General features: G+C 43.2%; 1 protein-coding gene across 2 annotated transcripts; it reads left to right on the top strand.

Annotated features, from left to right (window-relative positions):
* Window positions 1-82: 82 nt before the first annotated feature.
* Window positions 83-8582, top strand: LOC116359950 (immunoglobulin lambda-1 light chain-like). 2 transcript variants are annotated; one of them, XM_031814111.1, is made up of 4 exons: window positions 83-215; window positions 319-647; window positions 3483-3516; window positions 5117-5696. In XM_031814111.1, the coding sequence occupies exons 1-4, from the start codon at window positions 176-178 to the stop codon at window positions 5440-5442; spliced, it is 729 nt and encodes a 242-aa protein (XP_031669971.1). In that variant the 5' UTR covers window positions 83-175; the 3' UTR covers window positions 5443-5696. The 2 variants fall into 2 exon arrangements, 1 of the variants encoding a protein (XP_031669971.1); XR_004206830.1 differs by lacking the exons at window positions 83-215; window positions 319-647 and adding an exon at window positions 7881-8582 and having other exon boundaries at window positions 3217-3516; window positions 5117-7687.
* The last annotated feature ends 18039 nt before the right edge of the window (window positions 8583-26621 follow it).

Genomic DNA, 26621 nt, shown 5'->3' on the forward strand with positions numbered 1-26621 from the left:
GAAGACAGGATCTCATGTAGAGCAATGAGAGAAGCTGGTGATAGAGGCCCCTCCCTCTGGTCCTCCCTGTCTGTCTCCTTATAGGTGGGTCCTGCAGCCTCTCCTCTCCTCACACTCCAACCCTGCTCATCTCTCAGCTGGACAGTAAGGGCCGTTCACACCACACACTGACAACATGCTGGGGACACTCTGCACTCTCTTCACTGCTCTAACATGTAAGGAATTTACTCTATGTTCAATCTGAATCCCCAAAATGGTATACCAGTTTAACATTAATTTATGATTTAATGTCTTAAATTGTGCGCTTAATTCCCACAGATGTCAGTTGCCAGAAAGCAGTGACACAGACACCTTCAGTACTGACTGTCAGTACAAAGGGGACTGCTACTTTTCACTGTGACATCACCATAGATGAAAGTTATGTTGTAAACTGGTATAAACAGGTTCCAGGAGGAGCTCCTCAGTATGTGTTAAGGTATCACTATACACTCGACTCTCCTAATGAATATGGATCTGGTTTCTCCTCTGATCGTTTCACATCTAAAGCCACGTCTGATAAGGATTATCAGTTTATAATCAGTAATGTGGAGGAGACAGACTCAGCAGTGTATTACTGTCATACATGGGACGACTCTGTTAAAGTGCACGTATCACAGTGATATACACCATGACAAAAACCTCCTCACCAAACACACTCACTTCTGCTTTCAGATGTTCTGAATATAGACACTAACTGAATGTCAAGTCATCCTGAACCAGTGTGTCTGCAGTAGGAGAACATTCCATGCTTGTGTTTTACACAAAACCCTTCACACATTTACTAGAATGTTGTCATTAACAATTACACCTAGTTGTCACAAAGCATGAATGATAAAGTGATATTCCAGAAGGTTCAGTCCTAACAGAAGACTCCATGTATCAGAACCTCCATGATAGTCAGTCCCCTGGTTTACAGTAGAGACATATTACATCAACAGTCATTTAGTGATGTACTGTTAGTTCAGAACCCCACCATCAGGTCCAGATTACATTACTATGTTATTATTATACATATTATGACATGCTGATTTTACATCTGATAAGGATTATCAGTTTATAATCAGTAATGTGGAGGAGACAGACTCAGCAGTGTATTACTGTCATACATGGGACAAGTCTGTTAAAGTGCACGTATCACAGTGATATACACCATGACAAAAACCTCCTCACCAAACACACTCACTTCTGCTTTCAGATGTTCTGAATATAGACACATGCTGATTGTGATGTGTCAACAGGTGTTCATGGTGTCATTGTGTTGACCCAGAAGCCATCTGTCCAGACCAAAACCACAGGAGAAGAGGTCACTATGGACTGTAACATTGGCAGATTTGATAGAAACTATGTCCATTGGTATAAACAGGTTCCTGGTGGGGTTCCTCAGTATGTTCTGAGCTTTATCTACGGTGACAGTTCTTCTGAGTATTATGGGCCAGGTTTCTCCTCTAGTCGGTTCTGAATCCACCTCAGACTTAGATTATCAGTTCATCATTAAACAGGTAGAGGCAGGAGACTCAGCACTGTCAGACACATTCAGATTCTGCTGAAGAGTTCGTATCACAGTGATGTACACAATGACAAAAACCTCTGACTGCAACACTTCTGCTTTTTGACTGAGAGGGACAAGCCTTTAATCAGACGTGTCAGTTCACGTGAATCAGTGAATTTTGATTACAATGAGATAAAGGATAATTCGAAGACATTGTCTGAACATCATCATCGCCATCATCATCATCAAAATCATCATCATCATCATCATCGTCATCATCATCATCATCATCATCATCATCATCATCATCATCAACATCATCATCATCATCATCAACATCATCATCAAGTCAACACTGCATCGTATGGTTAGAGCTTTAACTTCAAAAGGACCAGACACCAACAGCAGAATATGATGCTATTCTGTATACTGTTACTTCATAGAGAGAAACTCTAGAAAAGCCTGAGATGTTTGTAGTGAGAGTGAAGCTCTGTCTGAATGGGATGTTTCAGTACCTGTCCTCTCAGTAGAGAGAGTGAAGCTCTGTCTGAATGGGATGGTTCAGTTCCTGTCCTCTCAGTAGAGAGAGTGAAGCTCTGTCTGAATGGGATGGTTCAGTTCCTGTCATCTCAGTAGACGGAGTGAAGCTCTGTCTGAATGGATGTTTCAGTTCCTGTCCTCTCAGTAGAGAGAGTGAAGCTCTGTCTGAATGGGATGTTTCAGTTCCTGTCCTCTCAGTAGAGAGAGTGAAGCTCTGTCTGAATGGGATGGTTCAGTTCCTGTCCTCTCAGTAGAGAGAGTGAAGCTCTGTCTGAATGGGATGGTTCAGTTCCTGTCCTCTCAGTAGAGAGAGTGAAGCTCTGTCTGAATGGGATGGTTCAGTTCCTGTCCTCTCAGTAGAGAGAGTGAAGCTCTGTCTGAATGGGATGGTTCAGTTCCTGTCCTCTCAGTAGAGAGAGTGAAGCTCTGTCTGAATGGGATGGTTCAGTTCCTGTCCTCTCAGTAGAGAGAGTGAAGCCCTGTCTTAATGGGATGTTTCAGTTCCTGTCCTCTCAGTAGAGAGAGTGAAGCCCTGTCTTAATGGGATGGTTCAGTTCCTGTCCTCTCAGTAGAGAGAGTGAAGCTCTGTCTGAATGGGATGGTTCAGTTCCTGTCCTCTCAGTAGAGAGAGTGAAGCCCTGTCTTAATGGGATGGTTCAGTTCCTGTCCTCTCAGTAGAGAGAGTGAAGCTCTGTCTGAATGGGATGTTTCAGTTCCTGTCCTCTCAGTAGAGAGGGTGAAGCTCTGTCTGAATGGGATGTTTCAATTCCTGTCCTCTCAGTAGAGAGTGAAGCTCTGTCTTTATGGGATGTTTCAGTTCCTGTCCTCTCAGTAGAGAGAGTGAAGCTCTGTCTGAATGGGATGTTTCAGTTCCTGTCCGCTCAGTAGAGAGAGTGAAGCTCTGTCTGAATGGGATGTTTCAGTTCCTGTCCTCTCGGTAGAGAGAGTGAAGCTCTGTCTGAATGGGATGTTTCAGTTCCTGTCCTCTCGGTAGAGAGAGTGAAGCTCTGTCTGAATGGGATGTTTCAGTTCCTGTTCTCTCAGTAGAGAGAGTGAAGCTCTGTCTGAATGGGATGTTTCAGTTCCTGTCCTCTCAGTAGAGAGAGTGAAGCTCTGTCTGAATGGGATGTTTCAGTTCCTGTCCTCTCAGTAGAGAGAGTGAAGCTCTGTCTGAATGGGATGGTTCAGTTCCTGTCCTCTCAGTAGAGAGAGTGAAGCTCTGTCTGAATGGGATGGTTCAGTTCCTGTCCTCTCAGTAGAGAGAGTGAAGCTCTGTCTGAATGGGATGGTTCAGTTCCTGTCCTCTCAGTAGAGAGAGTGAAGCTCTGTCTGAATGGGATGGTTCAGTTCCTGTCCTCTCAGTAGAGAGTGGGGAGGTTATTGTACGGCTGTGTATACAAACTGAATCACTGTGGTATTCGGACAAGGAACCAAGCTCATTGTTACTGGTGAGTTCCCTTTATTTAACCTGATGTGTTTTGTTTTCAAGGTTTTTTGTAAAACGTAATAGTTAATAGAGTTACATATTGAACATTATATTCTTCTTTCATATTTATTTAGTGTAATTAACCTACTTTGTGGACTGATTATCAAGAGTCATGGACACCCTGTGACATCTTCATAGCCTACAGTATATCTGTAGTTGTTGATTTCTCATTTAAACTTAAAACACATGATGGACTATTTGACCATGTAGGTTACTGCTGTCACTTGACAACAATACTCATTTATAATGTCTCATACAATAATCATCTATTTACTCAGAGGTAGATTTGAATGTGAATGCTACATAAAGTTGTATCAACCTTTACGTTATATTAAATAATGATAAAACCATGTATATGGTAGTTACACAATGTTGCTACATGATTCATTACATTGCAGGCTACTACATTACAGTTGGTAACTCTGTTTCCTGGGTGACTAGTAGTAGGATATATGTTTGATTGTATCCCTCATTCAGCACATCTGACTATGTTTAAACATAGAGATCTGAACTCATTATCCACTTGTACAGAAATCACATCTGACTATGTTTAAACATAGAGATCTGAACTCATTATGCACTTGTACAGAAATCACATCTGATTATGTTTAAACGTAGAGATCTGAACTCATTATGCACTTGTACAGAAATCACATCTGATTATGTTTAAACATAGAGATCTGAACTCATTATGCACTTGTACAGAAATCACATCTGATTATGTTTAAACATAGAGATCTGAACTCATTATCCACTTGTACAGAAATCACATCTGATTATGTTTAAACATAGAGATCTGAACTCATTATCCACTTGTACAGAAATCACATCTGACTATGTTTAAACATAGAGATCTGAACTCATTATCCACTTGTACAGAAATCACATCTGATTATGTTTAAACGTAGAGATCTGAACTCATTATCCACTTGTACAGAAATCACATCTGATTATGTTTAAACGTAGAGATCTGAACTCATTATCCACTTGTACAGAAATCACATCTGATTATGTTTAAACATAGAGATCTGAACTCATTATCCACTTGTACAGAAATCACATCTGATTATGTTTAAACGTAGAGATCTGAACTCATTATCCACTTGTACAGAAATCACATCTGATTATGTTTAAACGTAGAGATCTGAACTCATTATCCACTTGTACAGAAATCACATCTGATTATGTTTAAACGTAGAGATCTGAACTCATTATGCACTTGTACAGAAATCACATCTGATTATGTTTAAACGTAGAGATCTGAACTCATTATCCACTTGTACAGAAATCTGCTTCACCTCTGAAAAGTCACTTATGGAGAGTTACTTAGGAAGTTTAAAACTAAGACCAGGTACAAACAGAGACTTGTGAGTAACATGTAACGATAGAATTACATGGTTTTAGTGCCTTTTCATTTATGAGGCCAGAATGTTAATTGTTTGTAGCCTTTGAGAAAACGTTGTATTTTTTATTCTACAGTATTATCACACAACCCCGTTTCATTCTACTAATTTATCCAATTATTTTGCGTAATATTTATTCTGCTCATTCCATTGGTCCAGACTCTACCCTCCCTCCGCCTGTCTTGACCATCCTCCCTCCGTCCAGCGATGAGTTGAAGTCCAGCAAAGTCACCCTGGTGTGTCTGGCCAGTCAGATGGCCATGGGCTACGCAGATGTCAGCTGGACAGCTGGAGGGAATCCGGTCACCGGCGGCATCGCTACGAGTGGCCCGGTGCCGCAAGCCGACAAGACGTTCCAGCTCAGCAGCTGTCTGACCGTTGACACGTCAGAATGGAACCAGGACAAAGTGTTCTCATGTAAAGTCACCGCGGGATCCAAGTTCGCTGAGAAAGGCATCAAGAAGTCTGAATGCAGCACTGAATAGCCTGAGAACCATTGTAATGTCCATTTCATTTTCTACATCACTTTTCAAGTTATTGTTAACGCATTAAAATGTTTAACCTGCATATTTACATTATGTTCCATAAAAGATAAATAGCTCATCACACTGATATCATAGGCTACATGATAAGTGGACTTGTTATATTTGAAATGGGTTGTTTTGCAGATGATTAATAAAGGAATAGTTAAAGCTTTGCTGTATTGTGGATATTCAATAAAGAACATTCTAAAGAACAAGTGTTTGTATTAGAGCATGTTGATGAGCATCAGTGTTAGCAGCTCTAAATGAGGGGGAATGTAACTGATCTCAAATAGAGCATCCTGCTCTCTGACTTTAGTCCAGATCCAGAAATAGTTGATCTAGATATCCAGGATGTAGGGCAGGTTTACTATAATGTTAATGAATAACCAGAGATGGACCACAAGTTTAGTTTATATTACAACTTCACATTATTGAGAACCTTCATTAGTATGATATGATTGTTTTATAAACTGGGGTATTCGAGCCCTGAATGCTGATTGGCTGACAGCCGTGGTATACTGTATCAGACCGCATACCAAAACATTTATATGTACTGCTTTAATTACGTTGGTAACCAGTTTATAATCGCAATAAGGCACCTCTGGGGTTTGTGGTATATGGCCGATATAATACGGCTAAGGGCTGTATCCAGGCACTCCGCAATTCGTCGTAAATAAGAACAGCCCTTAGCTGTGGTATATCGGCATTTTACCACACCCCCTCAGGACCTTATTGCGTAATTATTAGACCATTCTGAAAGTACTTCTTTAATTACAACGATATATATCTGAATAAAACTATTGATTTGTAAAGAATCATGTGATTGGGGATCGCAATATTTCCTGTACAATATTTGCTTGTACTCTTTCACTGTATGATGAATTAAAACAACAGTACAATAACACGATATATTCAATATATTCATATTATATAGTTACAATATTCAAAGGTGTTTTAAACTTGCATCTTACTACGATGTACAATACCATTTTATGCCAGCATGTGGAAAGAGAAGAGAGAAACATATTGTAATATGCTGCCACCTTGTGGCTCAAACAGATGTTTTTCAACAGTGTATACTGAGGGAATAAATCATTAGGAACATCTGCTCTTTCCATGACACAGACTGACCAGGTGAATCCAGGTGAAAGCTATGATGTCTTATTGATGTCACCTGTTAAATTAACTTCAATCAGCGTAGATGAAGGGGAGGAGACATAATAAAGATGGATTTTCAAGTTGAGATAATTGAGGCATGGCTTGTTCATGAGTATATTTTCCAGCAGGCAGAAAGAGGAAAGAGTTGTATTTCAACAGTATATTTGTAAAGTAGTCCTGTAGTACCTTACTCTGTATTTTCACTATTTACTAGGGGTGAAACGGTACGTGTATTCGTATTGAACCGTTCGGTACAGGGTCCACGGTGCACGGGGTCCGGTACGCACTGTGAGCCGAACAATACATTCATCATATATAATAGCTAGGAATATATATTTATATATTTCATTATAAAAAATAAACCAATGGCGTATAAATTAATGTGGGGAAAATACCATAGCAATAAAGTTTGCTTAAAAAATAAAGTTGTTTCGTCTCGTAGCTCATTAGTTATTTCACTCCAGCGAGAACAGAGCGGAGAGGTCGTCGTAGCAGCAATTAGCTTATGAAGGAATTAGCAGCTGGCTAAATGCAAAGAAGCAACATGGCAAGCATTGGTGAGCCAGGGCAACAATATCCAGCTGACTCCGGTAGGGCTAAAGAAATCAACGCAGCGATAGCAAAGTTCATAGCGGGGTTGAGAGATACCTTGAGCAGAAAGCTGCAGTGTTTTCTACACTGACTGATCAAGCTGTGACGGAGAATGTCAAAGATATTGTGACTTTGTCTGAAAATGCCATAAGACTTGCAGAGGTGCAAAACCTCTCAAAACACAACACTGATATGCACTGAGAGCATCCCATCCGTTTCCATGGTCCTGCCGATGACAACAATGATCCTGGAATCAATGGTGGCATGATGAAGGTGAACCCGCGGTAAGGGATGTGAAGACTGCTATCAGAGTTAACCTGGAGCCTAGACATGCTGACCCTGGTGTCCAAGACTTCTTACACAAGAGCACCGCTTTGGACCCCCAGTTCAAGTCCCTGATGCTGCTGCTCGTCTGAGAAATGAACTCACAGCAGAGATGGTGACCAATATACAACAGGTATTGTATTTATTTTGTTAATGTAACATCTATGATTTTATTCATTAGTGATTTAACAATTAATTATAAAGTAATAATTGTAATTTTCATAATAGTATCTGATGTATATTTCCAACAACAAATCATATTTTTAAAGCCACTTCAGAGAGATTAATGTAATGTAATTACATGTTCATGTAATTTAATTCTGCAGGGTCAAGCCACAGATGCCACAGGAGCCAACCCCTCTCCAGAGACAGCAGGCGACAGGGGTTCTCCTCCAGAAAACAAGTCTGCCGTGGCTGAGCTTTCTGAGGATTTGTTCACGACCCAGGAGCAGGGAACCAAGTTAAAGGTCAAGGTCATAGAGGGGGAGGTGACCTCATACAGGGAAGTGGACTGTATTCCCTTGGATGCTGATCCACTTACATGGTGGAAGACCAAAGAGTTAATATACCCTCATATTGCCATGTTAGCAAGGTGCTACCTGGCTGTGCCTGGGACCTCTGTCGCTAGCAAGAGGGTATTCTCCACAGCTGCCTGGCTGTGTCTGGGACCTCTGTCCCTAGCAAGAGGGTATTCTCCACAGCGGCTGGCATTGTCACAGCAAGTCGATCTGTGCTCACTGCAGATAATGTAGATAGACTAATCTTATTTTTTACCAGCCTCAAGTGGTCCTATTGTGTTTAAGGCACTGCTATGTGACTTAATGTTGATGTATGCTGCTGGACTACACACCGTTGTTGAAGTTCTGTTTTAAATGACTATTTTATTTCATGTGACAAGACGGGCACTGCTGGTTTTTGTTGTCCCTTCGTTTCCATCTGCTCCTGGGAATTCAAGCTGCCCTGTTTACTATTATAATACAGGGGAAATCTAAATACAAAGCACATGTTTCTGAGGCATTTATTTTGTTGTTGTATTGAAACCGAACCGTGACACCACTGTATCGTAGCGAACCGTGACACCACTGTACCGTATCGTACCGAACCGTGACACCACTGTACCGTACCGAACCGTGACACCACTGTATCGTACCGAACCGTGACACCACTGTATCGTACCGAACCGTGACACCACTGTACCGTACCGAACCGTGACACCACTGTATCGTACCGAACCGTGACACCACTGTACTGTATCGTACCGAACCGTGACACCACTGTACCGTATCGTACCGAACCGTGACACCACTGTACTGTATCGTACCGAACCGTGACACCACTGTATCGTACCGAACCGTGACACCACTGTACCGTATCGTACCGAACCGTGACACCACTGTACTGTATCGTACCGAACCGTGACACCACTGTACTGTATCGTACCGAACCGTGACACCACTGTATCGTACCGAACCGTGACACCACTGTATCGTATCGTACCGAACCGTGACACCACTGTACTGTATCGTACCGAACCGTGACACCACTGTACCGTATCGTACCGAACCGTGACACCACTGTACTGTATCGTACCGAACCGTGACACCACTGTACTGTATCGTACCGAACCGTGACACCACTGTAGCGTATCGTACCGAACCGTGACACCACTGTACCGTATCGTAGCGAACCGTGACACCACTGTATCGTACCGAACCGTGACACCACTGTACCGTATCGTACCGAACCGTGACACCACTGTAGCGTATCATACCGAACCTTGACACCACTGTAGCGTATCGTACCGAACCGTGACACCACTGTACCGTATCGTACCGAACCGTGACACCACTGTACCGTATCGTACCGGACCGTGACACCACTGTACCGTATCGTACCGAACCGTGACACCACTGTACCGAACCGTGACACCACTGTACCGTATCGTACCGAACAGTGAGTTTTGTGAACCGTTTCACCACTAGTATTTACAGACACTACACACAGACATATTGTGTATGGATACACTTATTATAATATGAGATGATGAATCCAATGATAAGAACATTTCTAGACTACATTATGTCCATCACACATCAACACAAGTCATCAATCATACATGATAATGTTATTGAAAGTTAGCTTTGTACTGACAACAGAGATACAGTACACTATCATCAATTCTGTGTTGACCTGGTTCAGAGAGGAGTGGTGATGTAGTTGAGACTAAGGACAATAGCTATAATGATAACTATAATGATAAAGTATAAAACATTGGTGAGCATCCACACTAGATGAGTTTAATGTTTATCGTTTGTACAGTACACCTGTCAATCATTGACTAAGGCCTAGGGACCCTCCTTCCTCTAGTCCCTGTGGATCCTGAACGCGTGCTGTTTTCTCGGTCTGGAGTCCTCATCTGTACCCTTATCTGTGCCCTTGGTGGTGCCCTCACCTCTCCTCTTAACGGTTCCCTCATCTCTGCCCTCAGTGGAATCCTCAGCGGAGGCCGGGGAGTGACCCTCCGTATGGGGCGTTGAGAAGGGGTCCACACAGGGGGCCGGGGGAGTTTCCCAGCCTGCAGGTCATCTACGAAGCCCTCCATCCTGTCGAACTTCGAGCTGAGCCTTCCCAGCTCATCCTTTAGAGAGTTGAACTGCTTGTAGAGATCCCCCAGGGCCTCAGACAGGGGCTGAATTCTGGAGAGAGAGAGATTGAGAGAGACAGAGAGAGTGTGAGAGAGAAGTCGTGTCACTGAATTGCTACCCATGAGGCAAAAACTGGTTGAATCAAAGTGGTTTCCACGTCATTTCAACCCTATGTGATGACGTTGAATCAATGTGGAGAACTGATTGGTTTAGAAAAACGTTATTAGAACAAATTCTTATTTTCAATGACGGCCTAGGAACAGTGGGTTTTCTGCCTTGTTCAGGGTCAGAACAACAGATTTTTACCTTGTCAGCTCAGGGATTCGATCTTCCAACCTTTCGGTTACTAGTTCAACACTCTAACCACTAGGCTTCCTGACGCCATCCTTGGCCCACGAAGGCAACGGTAACTGAACCTAATGGCCCCGCATCACTCACCTCTGTCATCACGAGGAGCTTTGACAGACTAGTCAAGGATCAATCTCAATCACTCTGCAAACTGCCCTATCCCATCTGGACAAGAGGAATACCTACACTACCGGTCAAAAGTTTTAGAACACCTGCTCATTCAAGGGTTTTTCTTTACGTTGTCGAATCATAGTGACAACATAAACTATGAAATAATACATATGGAATCATGTAATAACCAAAACAGTGTTGAACAAATCATATGCATTTTATATTTGAGATTCTTCAAATAGCCACCCTTTGCCTTGATGACAGCTTTGCACCCTCTTGGCATTCTCTCAACCAGCTTCATGAGGTAGTCACCTGGAATCCATTTCAATTAACAGGTGTGCCTACTTAAACGTTAATTTGTGGAATATCTTTCCTTCTTAATGTGTTTGAGCCAATCAGTTGTGTTGTGACAAGGTAGGGGGTCTTTACAGAAGATAGCCCTATTTGGTTAAAGACCAAGTCCATATTATGGAAAGAACAGCTGAAATAAGCAAAGAGAAATGACAGTCATTCATTTCTTTATGACATGAAGGTCAGTCAATACAGAAAATGTCAAGAACTTCGAAAAGTTTCAAGTTCAATCGCAAAAACCATCAAGCGCTGTGATGAAACTGGCTCTCATGAGGACCGCCACAGAAATGGACCACCCAGAGTTACCACTGCTGCAGATAAGTTCATTAGAGTTACCAGACTCAGAAACGGCAGCCCAAATAAATGCTTTACAGAGTCCAAGTAACAGACACATCTCAACATCAACTGTTTATAGGAGAATGTGTGAATCAGGTCTTCATGGTCGAATTGCTGCAAAGAAACCACTACCAATAATTAGAATAGACTTGCTTGGGCCAAGAAACACGAGCAATAGACATTAGACCAGTGGAAATGTGTGTTTTGGTCTGGAGTCCAAATTGGAGATTTTTGGTTCCAACCGCCGTGTCTTTGTGAGACGCAGAGTAGGTGAACAGATGATCTCCGCATGTGTATTTCCCACCGTAAAGCATGGAGGAGGAGGTGTTATGGTGAGGGGGTGCTTGGTGGGTGACACTGTCTGTGATTTATTTAGAATTCATTCAAGGCACACTTAACCAGCATGGCTACCACAGCATTCTGCAGATATACGCCATCCCATCTGGTTTGGGCTTATTGGGATGATAATTCGTTTTTCAGCAGGACAATGACCCAACACACCTCCAGGCTGTGTAAGGGCTATTTGACCAAGACGGAGAGTGATGGAGTGCTGCATCAGATGATCCAGCCTCCACAATTCCCCGACCTCAACCAAATTGAGATGCTTTGGGATGAGTCGGACCACAGAGTGAAGGAAAAGCAGCCGACAAGTGCTCAGCATATGTGGAAACTCCTTCAAGACTGTTGGAAAAGCATTCCAGATTAAGCTGGTTGAGAGAATGCCAAGAGTTTGCAAAGCTGTCATCATGGCAACGGGTGGCTATTTGAATCTCAAATACTAATTGATTCCATATTTGTTAATTCATAGTTTTGATGTCTTTACTATTATTCTACAATGTAGAAAATAGTACACATAAAGAAAAACCCTGGAATGAGGAGGTGTCCTAAAACGTTTGACCGGTAGTATATGTAAGAATGCTGTTCATTGACTACCGCTCTTTTATAGCTCAGCATTCAACACCATAGTACCCTCCATGCTCATCATTAAGTTTGAGGACCTGGGTCTGGAGTCCGCCCTGTGCAACTAGGTCCTGGATATCCTGACGGGCCGCCCCCAGATGGTGATGGTAGGAAACAACACCTCCACTTCGCTGATCCTCAACACTGGGGCCCCACAAGGGTGCGTGCTCAGCCCCCTCCTGTACTCCCTGTTCACCCATGACTGGGAGGCTAAGCACGTCTCCAACTCAATCATCACGTTTCAGATGACACAACAGTAGTAGGTTTGATTACCAATGATGACGAGACAGCCTACAGGGAAGAGGTGAGGGCTCACAACCTCTCACTTAACGTCAAAAATCATTGTGGACGCCAGGAAACAGCAGAGGGTGCACCCCCCTATCCACATCGACGGGACCACAGTTGAGAAAGTGGAAAGCTTCAAGTTCCTTGGTGTACACATCACTAACAAACTGAAATGGACCACCCACACAGACAGTGTGGTGAAGAAGGCACAACAGAGCCTCGTTAGCCTCAGGAGGCTAAAAACATTTTGCTTGACACAAAACCCTCACAAACTTTTACAGATGCACAATTGAGAGCATCCTGTCAGGCTGTATCACCACCTAGTATGGCACCTGCACTGCCCGCAACCACAAGGCTCTCCAGTGTGTTGTGTGATCTGCCCAACACATTACCGGGGGCAAATTACCTGCCCTCTAGGACACCTACATCACCCAGTGTCACAGGAAGGCCAAAAGATCATCAAGGACATCAACCACCTGAGCCACTGCCTGTTCACCCCGTTATCATACAGAAGGCGAGGTCAGTACAGGTGCATCAAACCTGGGACGGAGAGACTGAAAAACAGCCTCTATCTCAAGGCCATCAGACTGTTAAACAGCCATCACTAGCACATTAGAGGCTGCTGCCTATAGATATAGACTAGAAATCACTGGCCACTTTAAGAAATGGAACACTGGTCACTTTAATAATGTTTACATGTCTTGCATTACCCATCTCAAATGTATATACTGTATTCTAGACTATTCTAGTGTATCTTAGTCCGTGCATTACCCATCTCAAATGTATATACTGTATTCTAGACTATTCTAGTGTATCTTAGTCCGTGCATTACCCATCTCATATGTATATACTGTATTCTAGACTATTCTAGTGTATCTTAGTCCATGCCGCTCTGACATCGCTCGTCCATATATGTATATAGTCTGAATTCATTCCTTAGATTTGTGTGTATTGGGTTTATGTTGTGTAATTCGTTAGATATTACTTGTTAGATATTTCTGCACTGTCGGAGCTAGAAGCACAAGCATTTCTCTACACCCACAATAACATCTGCTGAACATGTGTATGTGACCAATACAATTTGATTTGATTTGATTTGCTGTTAGCAGTACATTGGTGCTGGTTACAGAGGTCAGTAAGGGAGCAGGGACAGTGAAGGAAGCTGTACTGTTAACAGTACATTGGTGCTGGTTACAGAGGTCAGTAAGGGAGCAGGGACAGTGAAGGAAGCTATACTGTTAGCAGTACATTGGTGCTGGTTGCAGAGCCCAGCACATATACACAGGAGAGGAGCAACAGAGAGGGAATAGTCTAGATTGGGCCACTGTCATGAAAGGATCAGTGAAATAACTCTGGGCCTGTTTCCCGGATACAGTCCTGCAATAAAAAAGCAAGATCGAAGGAGGATCTCCATTGAAAATGTTTTTTAGTCCAGAATAAGGCTTAATCTGTTTCCAATATGTTTTGTTGTTATGACACCATGAAGTCTACACACTGCTTTACACGCTGCTTTACACACTGCTTTACACACTGCTTTACACACTGCTTTACACGCTGCTTTACACGCTGTTTTACACCCTGCTTTACACCCTGCTTTACACACTGCTTTACACACTGCTTTACACGCTGCTTTACACGCTGTTTTACACCCTGCTTTACACCCTGCTTTACACACTGCTTTACACACTGCTTTACACCCTGCTTTACATGTTGCTTTACACGCTGCTTTACACACTGCTTTACAAGTTGCTTTACACACTGCTTTACACACTGCTTTACAAGTTGCTTTACACCCTGCTTTACACCCTGCTTTACATGTTGCTTTACACCCTGCTTTACACCCTGCTTTACACCCTGCTGTACACACTGCTTTACACACTGCTTTACACCCTGCTTTACATATTGCTTTACACCCTGCTTTACACCCTGCTTTACACACTGCTTTACACACTGCTTTACATGTTGCTTTACATGTTGCTTTACATGTTGCTTTACACCCTGCTTTACACCCTGCTTTACACACAGCTTTACACACTGCTTTACACACTGCTTTACATGTTGCTTTACACACAGCTTTACACACAGCTTTACACACTGCTTTATATGTTGCTTTACACACTGCTTTACACACTGCTTTACACACAGCTTTACACACTGATTTACACTTTGCTTTACACACTGCTTTACACACTGATTTACACACTGCTCTACATGTAGCTTTACACACTGCTTTACACGCTGCTATACACGTTTGTGAAATCCCTACTACAATCTAATGGGCCACGCGGCTATGAGGATAGAATATATTCAAATAAAATTTGATGGAAAACATCTCATAGTGTCTGTTTGCAGGAAACATCAGGAGAGAAAACATGGGAAACTAGAGCCTCATTAAACATCAATGACATTCTTCATCAATGAGAGATGTTTTATGGCTTAATGTCAAGCTATGTTATTGTGCACTACAGCCTATCCAGGCGCAGACACACACACACACACACACACACACACACACACACACACACACACACACACACACACACACACTGAGTGTGCACTGCAGCCTGTCCAGGCCTGTTATTGGAGAGTGAGCGCTTACAGTAAGCATGCTGGTACACATGTGTGTTATTGGCTGCCTGCAGGACTCAGAGTAGGAACACTCAGTCTCTCCAGGACTGGTTGGATGGCTGCTAGCTAGTCGTTTTTGATGTCTCAGCCAGAACTCTCAGTTCACCATCCAAAGCAGAGTGCTGATCTGGGATCAGGTCCTCTCTGTCCATATCATATTATTCATTACGATCTAAAACTGATCCCAGATCAGCACTCCTCACTACTCTAAGATGCTTTGTGTTTACAGGCCCAGGAGGCTGCTGCTGTTACAGATCTTCTGACTGGAACTTTCCGTACTGAGGTCATTACCAAAAGGTTGCAAGATCTAATCCCTGAGCTGACAAGGTAAACATTTGTCGTTCTGCCCCTAAACAAGGCAGTTAACCCACTGTTCCTAGTCCATCATTGTAAATAAGAATTTATTCTTAACTTAATTTTTTTCTAGTTAAATAAAGGTAAAATGACACATACAGTGCATTGGAAAAGTATTCAGACCCCTTGACTTTTTCCATGTTTTGTTAGGTTACAGCCTTATTCAAAAATGATTAAGCCGTTTCCCCCCCTCATTCTACACACAATACACTATAATGGCAAAGCAACATTTTACTTTGCAAATGTATTCTAAATTAAAAACTGAAGTGTCTCCCGAGTGGCGCAGTCGTCTAAGGCATCACTACAGACCCCGTTTAGATCCCAGGCTGTATCACAACCGACCGTGATTGGGAGTCCAAAGGGCGGCGCACAATTGGCACAGCGTTGTCTGGGTTAGGGGATGGTTTGGTCGGGACGGCTTTACTTGGCTCATCGCGCTCTAGCGATTCCTTGTGGCGGGCCGGGCGCCTAAGGGCGGACCTCAGTCGTCATTTGAACAGTGTTTCCTCTGACATAATTGTGTGGCTGGCTTCCGGGTTGAGCAGGCAGGTATTACCTGTTTGGGATAGGGAGCGGTATTTTCACGTCCGGATGAAAAGCATGCCCAAAGTAAACTGCCTGCTACTCAGGCTCAGAAGCTAGGATATGCATATAATTGGTAGATTTGGATAGAAAGCACTCTAAAGTTTCTAAAACTGTTAAACTAATGTCTGTGAGTGTAACAGAACTTATTTGGCAGGCGAAACCCCGAGGACAAACCATCCAGGAATTTTTGTTGTTGTTGAGGTGACTCTGTTTTCAATTTCTCTGGGAACCTAGATTTCTGTGGCACTTGGTTGCACTTCCTATTGCTTCCACTAGATGTCAATAGTCTATAGAAATTGGTTTATGTTTTTCTTTAGAGAAATGAAGAAGTACAGAAGGAGGGTCCAGCCTAGTGCTCTCTAATGTTTTGATGAGCGCTCCAGGTCACGCGCTTCACGTTGTTTTTATCCGTTATTGAACACAGTTTACCCTGTCTTAAATTTGATCAATTATTTATGATTTAAAATACCTAAAGTTGGATTCGGAAAGTTGTTTGAAATGTTTGGACAGCGTTTACAGGTAACTTATTAGATATTTTGTACTCATGCTGTGCGAGTTGGAACTGGTGTTTTTCTGAATCAAACGCGCCAAATAAATGGACAGTTTGGACATATAACAACGGAATTAATCGAACAAAAGGACAATTTGTGATGTTAATGGGACATATTGGAGTGCCAACATTAGAAGTTCTTCAAAGCTAAGGAATAAATTATATCGTTATTTCTGAGTTTTATGTCGCGGGTTGAAATCTGATTGTCATGTGTTTGTTTGATGGGGTGATGTCCTCATGTCCTCTAGCGGAACCCCCAGCCATAACAGGTTTTAAGAAGCACGGTTTGGCGGGTCATGTTTCTGAAGTTTGGCAGGTCATGTTTCTGGAGCCCGGAGGAGAAATTGGAGGCGAAATTTCTTCCATTCTTCTCTGCAGATCGACTCAAGCTCTGTTAGTTTGGATCGGGAGCGTTGCTGCACAGCTATTTTCACGTCTCTCCAGAGATGTTTGATCGGGTTCAAGTCCAGGCTCTGGCTGGGCCACTCAAGGACATTCAGAGACTTGTCCCAAAGCCACTCCTGCATTGTCTTGGCTGTGTGCTTAGGGTCGTTGTCCTGTTGGAAGGTGAACCTTTGCCCCCAGTCTGAAGTCCTGAGCGCTCTGAAGCAGGTTTTCATCAAGGATCTCTCTGAACCTTTGCTCCATTCATCTTTCCCAGTCCCTGCCAAGGAAAAACATCCCTACAGCATGATGCTGCCACCACCATGCTTCACCGTAGGGATGCTGCCAGGTTTCCTCCAGATGTGACGCTTGACAATCAGGCCAAATAGTTTAATCAAATAGTTCAATCAGACCAGAGAATCTTGTTTCTAATGGTCTAAGAGTCCTTTAGGTGCCTTTTAGCAAACTCCAAGCAGGCTGTCATGTGCCCTTTACTGAGGAGTGGCTTCCATCTGGCCACTCTACCATAAAGGTTTTGATTGGGTGAGTGCTGCAGAGATGGTTGTCCTTCTGGAAGGTTTTCCCATCTCCACAGAGGAACTCTGGAGCTCTGTCAGAGTGACCATCGGGTTCTTGGTCACCTCCCTGACCAAGGCCCTTCTCCCCCGATTGCTCAGTTTGGCCGGGCGGCCAGCTCTAGGAAGAGTGTTGGGGGTTCCAAACGTCTTCCATTTAAGAAGGATGGAGGCTCTACGGACAATTCCTTCGACATCATGGCTTGATTTTTGACCTGACATGAAACTGTGGGACCTTATATACTGTAGACAAGTATGTGCCTTTCCAAATCATGTCCAATAAATTGAAGTTACCACAGCTGGACTCCAATCAAGTTGTAGAAACATCTCAAGGATAATCAATGGAAACAGAATGCACCTGAGTTTAATTTTGAGTCTCATAACAAAGGGCCTGAATACTTGTGTAAATAAGGTATTTCAGTTTTTTTGCAAAAATGTCTAAAAACCTGTTTTCGTTATGTCATTATGGGGTATTGTGTGTAGATTGATGAGATTATTATTTTTTAAATCCATTTTAAAATAATGCTGTAACATAACAAAATGTGGAAAAAGTCAAAGGGTCTGAATGCTTTCTGAATGCACTGTATGTCAACTGTTTAGCTGGAATGGAATGTTCGTATCCTGATCACTGGACCTCCCTTTCATCTCTCTCTTTCTGACACGTGGTGATGATGTCACCTACCTGACGTATTCTGGCAGGACAGAGGCGTGATCGTTGATCAGCAGGTCCTTCACCTGGTTCATGATGGCGTACTTCCAGTTGTCCAGCACCTGGGTCAGGTTGGAGCAGATCTTAGTCTGGCTTTTATCTGCTGGAGATGACATGGGAATGTTCATTCACCCCTCAGAAACCGAAGGTAGACTATAATATACTGTACTATACTGTACTGTACTATACTGTACTATACTGTACTATACTGTACTGTACTATACTGTACTGTACCACTGGCTGATCATGTCTTGAAGATAACAAGCTGTTACAACACAATATCATTCAATATTAATGGATGTATAGAACATACTGCTTGAAGTGTGCTACATAAGATACTCTACAAGCACATACAGGAAGTAGATATTAGTGACTGTGTCTGGTCTGCCTTACCTCTATCAGACTCTACACATACAGGAAGTAGATTTTAGTGACTGTGTCTGGTCTGCCTTACCTCTATCAGACTCTACACATACAGGAAGTAGATATTAGTGACTGTGTCTGGTCTGCCTTACCTCTATCAGACTCTACACATACAGAAAGTAGATATTAGTGACTGTGTCTGGTCTGCCTTACCTCTATCAGACTCTACACATACAGGAAGTAGATATTAGTGACTGTGTCTGGTCTGCCTTACCTCTATCAGACTCTACACATACAGGAAGTAGATATTAGTGACTGTGTCTGGTCTGCCTTACCTCTATCAGACTCTACACATACAGGAAGTAGATATTAGTGACTGTGTCTGGTCTGCCTTACCTCTATCAGACTCTACACATACAGAAAGTAGATATTAGTGACTGTGTCTGGTCTGCCTTACCTCTATCAGACTCTACACATACAGGAAGTAGATATTAGTGACGGTGTCTGGTCTGCCTTACCTCTATCAGACTCTACACATACAGGAAGTAGATATTAGTGACGGTGTCTGGTCTGCCTTACCTCTATCAAAGAGACTCTACACATACAGGAAGTAGATTACATACTAGTGACTGTGTCTGGTCTATCTTACCTCTATCAAAGAGACTCTACACATGCAGGAAGTAGATTACATACTAGTGACTGTGTCTGGTCTATCTCACCTCTATCAAAGAGACTCTACACATACAGGAAGTAGATTACATGCTAGTGACTGTGTCTGGTCTGCCTTACCTCTTTCAAAGAGACTCTACACATACAGGAAGTGAATGACATGCTAATGACTGTGTCTGGTCTGCCTTACCTCTGTCAGACTCTACACATACAGGAAGTAGATTACATGCTGGTGACTGTGTCTGCCTTACCTCTTTCCCACTCTGATGTCTCCTGCTTCCACTTCTGAGAGACACACAGAGAGAGCAGGGACAGCAGGGCTACAGCCCTCTTCATTGTCATCTTCATCAGAAAAAGAAAATCAAATGTTATTGGTCACATGCAGCATAGACAACAGGTGTAGACTTTACAATGAAATGCTTATTTATGAGCTCATTCAACCCCTCCACCATGTCTGTCAGAGACAAGTCGACATGTGAGGATCTAGAACCAGTGTCACCACAGGTCAACAGGTGCAGACATCATACATGCTGAACTGGTTTTCATTTGACCTTTATTTAACTATGCAAGTCAGTTAAGAACAAGTTCTTATTTTCAATAACAGCCTAGGAACAGTGGATTTCTACCATGTCAGCTCTGGGATTTGATCTAACAACCTTCCGGTTCCTGGCCCAATGCTTTAACCACTAGAATACCTGCCACCCCTTCCTGTTAACATCTCATGGTTGATGACTAGATGAGATTGGACCTGGTTCTGTAGACGATAAGTCTGTGTCTTTGTAGTCCAACACTCAGAAACTGAAGTTACAACTTCCAGTTAAACCAATCACATAATGATGGTGTGTTATCTGCTAACACACACGACTGGTGATAATTAGAGAATAGTCTGTCTGTGCAAAAGCAGATGAAACACCATCATTATGTGATTGGTTTAACTGGAAGTTGTAACTTCAGCTTGGTACAGAATTACACCCCCATCAGTTAGATGAAGAATCAATATAATATCTGAAGGTGATGTCAGAATGTCGTATTATTTACACATTCATTCATTTCAGACTGGTTCACATTCCATTTGACCTGCAGATGTCCAGTGGATGATGGTTTCACTATAGAAAACCTTTTCCTCTGTAAAATACATCTACTATCAATCAATCAATATTGAATATTGATCACTAATATCCAGTGATCTCTGCTAGTGTGTCTGAATATACTCAATCAATCAATCAATCAATAAAAATAATGTATTTTTTTAGATCAGCCGATTTCACAAAGTGCTATATAGAAAACCAGCCCAAAACCCCAAACAGCAGCAATTCAGATGTAGAAGATACTCTACCTGACTGTGAAGCTGAGCTGTGAGCTGGTTTATCCCCAGACCAGATTAGACCAGATTGGACCAGATTAGACCAGACTAGACTAGACCAGACTAGACCAGACCAGACCAGTGTGAGGTAGTAATCCAGTATGACTGAAGCTCTGCAGGAAAACAGGATGTGGACAGCTCTCTAATAAACTCCCTAAACCACCCCCCACCTGCTGGGCTCCTCCCCTTTATTACCAGGACACCACTCTGTAAACGCAAACGCACAAACACACACACACACACACACACACACACACACACACACACACACACACACACACACACACATGGAAAGAAAGAAATGCTGGTCTGGAGGTCTGTTGTGTTACAGTGAAATGTCATCTCTAAAGGCTGTCTGGAGGTCTGTAGTGTTACAGCGAAATGGCATCTCTAAAGTCTGGCCCCAGATACAGTGGAGGTATTTGATGTGGAAGCAGCATCCCTCCTCCTCCCCCCTCCTGCTTCCCCCTCCTCCTTCCTCCTCCTACTCCTCTTCCTCCAGTACTACATTCCTGAAGCCTACAGTAATCATCTGTGGAACATCTGGGCTCTGCCTGCAGCCCGACCAGCTCCAACCCCTCTCTAATACACTTTTCACACTACTGAACTGAAGTGAACTGAACTGAACTGAACTGAGCCAAACCAAGCCGAGACAAGCTGAGAGATTAACCCAGTCTTACAACCAGGGAATCACATACACACACGGACAGCTCATGAAGTTATAATCAAAACATTATTCAGCCGGTAAACTTAGGAGAATAATACGTTACATCATGGTTTGGGCCGAGTCTGAATCATGTGATGGAGCAATGAAACATGTTACATCATGGTTTGGGCCGAGTCTGAATCGTGTGATGGAGCAATGAAACATGTTACATCATGGTTTGGGCCGAGTCTGAACCATGTGATGGAGCAATGAAACACGTTACATCATGGTTTGGGCCGAGTCTGAATCATGTGATGGAGCAATGAAACATGTTACATCATGGTTTGGGCCGAGTCTGAATCATGTGATGGAGCAATGAAACATGTTACATCATGGTTTGGGCCGAGTCTGAATCGTGTGATGGAGCAATGAAACACGTTACATCATGGTTTGGGCTGAGTCTGAATCATGTGATGGAGCAATGAAACACGTTACATCATGGTTTGGGCTGAGTCTGAATCATGTGATGGAGCAATGAAACACGTTACATCATGGTTTGGGCCGAGTCTGAACCATGTGATGGAGCAATGAAACACGTTACATCATGGTTTGGGCTGAGTCTGAATCATGTGATGGAGCAATGAAACACGTTACATCATGGTTTGGGCTGAGTCTGAATCATGTGATGGAGCAATGAAACACGTTACATCATGGTTTGGGCCGAGTCTGAACCATGTGATGGAACAATGAAACACGTTACATCATGGTTTGGGCCGAGTCTGAACCATGTGATGGAGCAATGAAACACATTACATCATGGTTTGGGCCGAGTCTGAACCATGTGATGGAGCAATGAAACACGTTACATCATGGTTTGGGCCGAGTCTGAACCATGTGATGGAGCAATGAAACACGTTACATCATGGTTTGGGCCGAGTCTGAACCATGTGATGGAGCAATGAAACACGTAACAATTTAATGTAAAAACGACACGTATACAACGTTCAAGTTCACAGAAAAGAATACACTTTGTTTCTGTCATGTTGTTGCAGTTTCCATGGTTATACACAGTGTTGCCTCATATTCCAGATGATGTAATAACCTATAGTTCAAGAAAGATCCCATGGAGTTAACCTGACATCATGACAGAAACCAGAGGATTTAATAGACTATAGTTCAAGAAAGATCCCATGGGGTTAACCTGACATCATGATAGAAACCAGATGATGTAATAACCTATAGTTCAAGAAAGATCCCATGGAGTTAACCTGACATCATGATAGAAACCAGATGATGTAATAACCTATAGTTCAAGAAAGATCCCATGGAGTTAACCTGACATCATGACAGAAACCAGATGATGTAATAACCTATTGTTCAATAAAGATCCCATGGAGTTAACCTGACATCATGACAGAAACCAGTACAGAAACACACAGCTTGTTTATTACTCATGGTAACATGTGATCATCCTGGCGCAGTTATAAATGGATCTAATGATCTTGACATAACATGTTTCAATTCAAACATTACCCTACCAGAAAAACAGAGATTCATTCCCTCTGGGGCTGGGATGAGGAGAGGAGAGGATGAGGAGAGGAGAGGAGAGGAAAGGAGAGGAGAGGTGAGGTGAGGTGAGGAGGGAAGGGGAGAGGAGAGGAGAGGAGGGAAGGGGAGAGGAGAGGAGAGGAGGGGAGGGGAGAGGCGAGGAGGGGATGGGTGGGGAGGGGATGGGGAGAGAAGAGGAGGGGAAGGGAGAGTCTGTGGCCAGCCAGCCCAGTAAGGTCCAGCCCAGAGCCTGAGCCAGCTGGGTCTGGAGATCCCTGCAGAGCAGAGAGCCTTCATGGAGTAGTGAGAAGAGATTCATGGCTCCTGTGAGATATACCGTTTGTCTTCTGTGTTTCTAGACTCTGAAATGTTACAAACAGGTGTAAGAACTTTTGGAGAGGAGGAGAGAAAAATAAGAAACCGTTTTGATTAAACTTCTCACCAGATCACAACATTGATGTATTGGAATCTTCTCACCAGATCACAACATTGATGTATTGGAATCTGACAGACCAATGCTCTCTTAGGGACAGCGTGGGTTCCCCAGGAAGAACAGTTGAATGTTGACACTAACTTTTTTTGACACAGGAACCAAAGCACTGACTGGAACCAAAAGATTTGTTCCTAACAGAGACTCAATAAAATAGACCATGTATCAGTGAAGCACAGTCTCTGCTGAAATAGCAGGGAAGGGGAAACATTTAGCCACCCTACAGAACTTTTAATGGCAGGGAAGGGGAAACATTTAGCCACCCTACAGCTCTTTTAATAGCAGGGAAGGGGAAACATTTAGCCACCCTACAGCACTTTTAATAGCAGGGAAGGGGAACATTTAGCCACCTTACAGCACTTTTAATAGCAGGGAAGGGGAAACATTTAGCCACCCTACAACACTTTTAATAGCAGGGAAGGGGAAACATTTAACCACCCTACAACACTTTTAATAGCAGGGAATGGGAAACATTTAGCCACCCTACAACACTTTTAATGGCAGGGAAGGGGAAACATTTAGCCACCCTACAGCACTTTTAATAGCAGGAAGGAAGGGGAAACATTTAGCCACCCTACAACACTTTTAATAGCAGGGAAGGGGAAACATTTAGCCACCCTACAACACCTTTAATAGCAGGGAAGGGGAAACATTTAGCCACCCTACAACACTTTTAATAGCAGGGAAGGGGAAACATTTAGCCACCCTACAACACTTTTAATAGCAGGAAGGAAGGGGAAACATTTAGCCACCCTACAGCACTTTTAATAGCAGGAAGGAAGGGGAAACATTTAGCCACCCTACAGCACTTTTAATAGCAGGAAGGCAGGGGAAACATTTAGCCAACCTACAGCACTTTTAATAGCAGAGAAGGGGAGACATTTAGCCACCCTACAACACTTTTAATAGCAGGGAAGGGGAAACATTTAGCCAGTGTTAATCACTTATTACGACCAAAGGTTTACAAGCTATCTAATGATGATTTATCACAGAAAAGTGTATTACTGTAAGGTAATGTCCAGTGATTACAACAATAATATTTTTGGGGTAAAAGCTTTTCAGGTCATTTGTGAGCAAAATATAGCCCTTTTGACTGCATTCAGGTTATTCATCTGGCAGAATATTCCTCTACTGACAGACCAGAGATGTAGAAACCAGATAGAACCCATTACATGCAGCAATATGCTGTAGAAATAACCTGATCCCATTTATCACTGTGCAGGAATCTGACACACACACACACACACACACACACACACACACACACACACACACACACACACACACACACACACACACACACACACACACACACACACACACACACACACACACACACACACACACACACACACCAGAGAAAGCTAGGTGGAGGTGAAGGCATTCTACACATCAATATAACTAGATAAGCTGTAGCTGGAGTGAGATTGAGAGGGAATGAAATGCATCATATTTTCTCAAACTGCTAAATCCCTCCAAACATTTAAAGTCTTTTCCTACGGTCAAAATTGCAAAAGTTTATATTATATAATGCACAAATATTCATCTTTACATCTACCAGAACACCAGAACCACTGGTGATATACTGAGAGGCTGAAGGGTTTAAACAGGTTGAAAACAGAGAAACTAGTGCTACCATTCATCTGGCATACCTGACGTCCAGCCAGGACAACTGGGAATTCACCCTGTCAGCCAACACAGTACATAACTATGATGAGAGGGGGAGAGAGGGAGAGGGAGAGGGAGCGGGAGAGGGGAAGGGGAATAGAGAGAGAGAGAAATAGAGTGAGTGAGTGAGAGAGAACGGAACTGTACTAATATGTATTGAAAAATGATTCCACACGTCAGAATGTATGGAAAACTGACTACGCTTCAAAGATATGCTTATTTACCCACAGATACGACAAGCTAAGACAAGATAAACTAACTGTATACTTCTCTAAAACATTGGCCCTGTTGTCCACTGAGAGGGTACACCTATAGCTCATAATGCATGATGACGGATGGGGCCACAGTGTCTCCTGACCCCTCCTGTCTCAGCCTCCAGTATTTATGCTGCAGTAGTTTATGTGTCGGGGGGCTGGGGTCAGTTTGTTATATCTGGAGTACTTCTCCTGTCCTATTCGGTGTCCTGTGTGAATCTAAGTGTGCGTTCTCTAATTCTCTCCTTCTCTCTTTCTTTCTCTCTCTCGGAGGACCTGAGCCCTAGGACCATGCCCCAGGACTACCTGACATGATGACTCCTTGCTGTCCCCAGTCCACCTGGCCATGCTGTGTGTTCCAGTTTCAACTGACCTGAGCCCTAGGACCATGCCCCAGGACTACCTGACATGATGACTCCTTGCTGTCCCCAGTCCACCTGGCCATGCTGCTGCTCCAGTTTCAACTTCCACCTGACTGTGCTGCTGCTCCAGTTTCAACTGTTCTGCCTTATTATTATTCGACCCTGCTGGTCATTTATGAACATTTGAACATCTTGGCCATGTTCTGTTATAATCTCCACCCGGCACAGCCAGAAGAGGACTGGCCACCCCACATAGCCTGGTTCCTCTCTAGGTTTCTTCCTAGGTATTGGCCTTTCTAGGGAGTTTTTCCTAGCCACCGTGCTTCTACACCTGCATTGCTTGCTGTTTGGGGTTTTAGGCTGGGTTTCTGTACAGCACTTTGAGATATCAGCTGATGTACGAAGGGCTATATAAATAAATTTGATTTGATTTGATTTGACTGGGTCCTGTCCACTGAGAGGGTACACCTATAGCTCATAACACATGATGACTGGGTCCTGTCCACTGGCCCTGTGGACCACTGAGATGTACCATAACACATGATGACTGGGTTCTGTCCACTGGCCCTGTGGACCACTGAGATGTACCATACACATGATGACTGGGTCCTGTCCACTGGCCCTGTGGACCACTGTCAAGACCCAGTCATCATGTGTATGGTACATCTCAGTGGTCCACAGGGCAAGTGGACAGGACCCAGTCATCGTGTGTGTGTGTGTTTATGTGTGTGTTTATGTGTGTGTGTGTGTTTACTTAATTACTAATTTACTGTCATATCTTACCCCAGGATATTTCAACTGGTAAATATCATCCCTTACCCCAGGATATTTCAACTGGTAACTATCATCCCTTACCCCAGGATACTTCAACTGGTAAATATCA

The sequence above is a fragment of the Oncorhynchus kisutch genome, unplaced genomic scaffold, assembly GCF_002021735.2.
Source record: "Oncorhynchus kisutch isolate 150728-3 unplaced genomic scaffold, Okis_V2 Okis06b-Okis10b_hom, whole genome shotgun sequence".
NCBI lineage: Eukaryota > Metazoa > Chordata > Actinopteri > Salmoniformes > Salmonidae > Oncorhynchus > Oncorhynchus kisutch.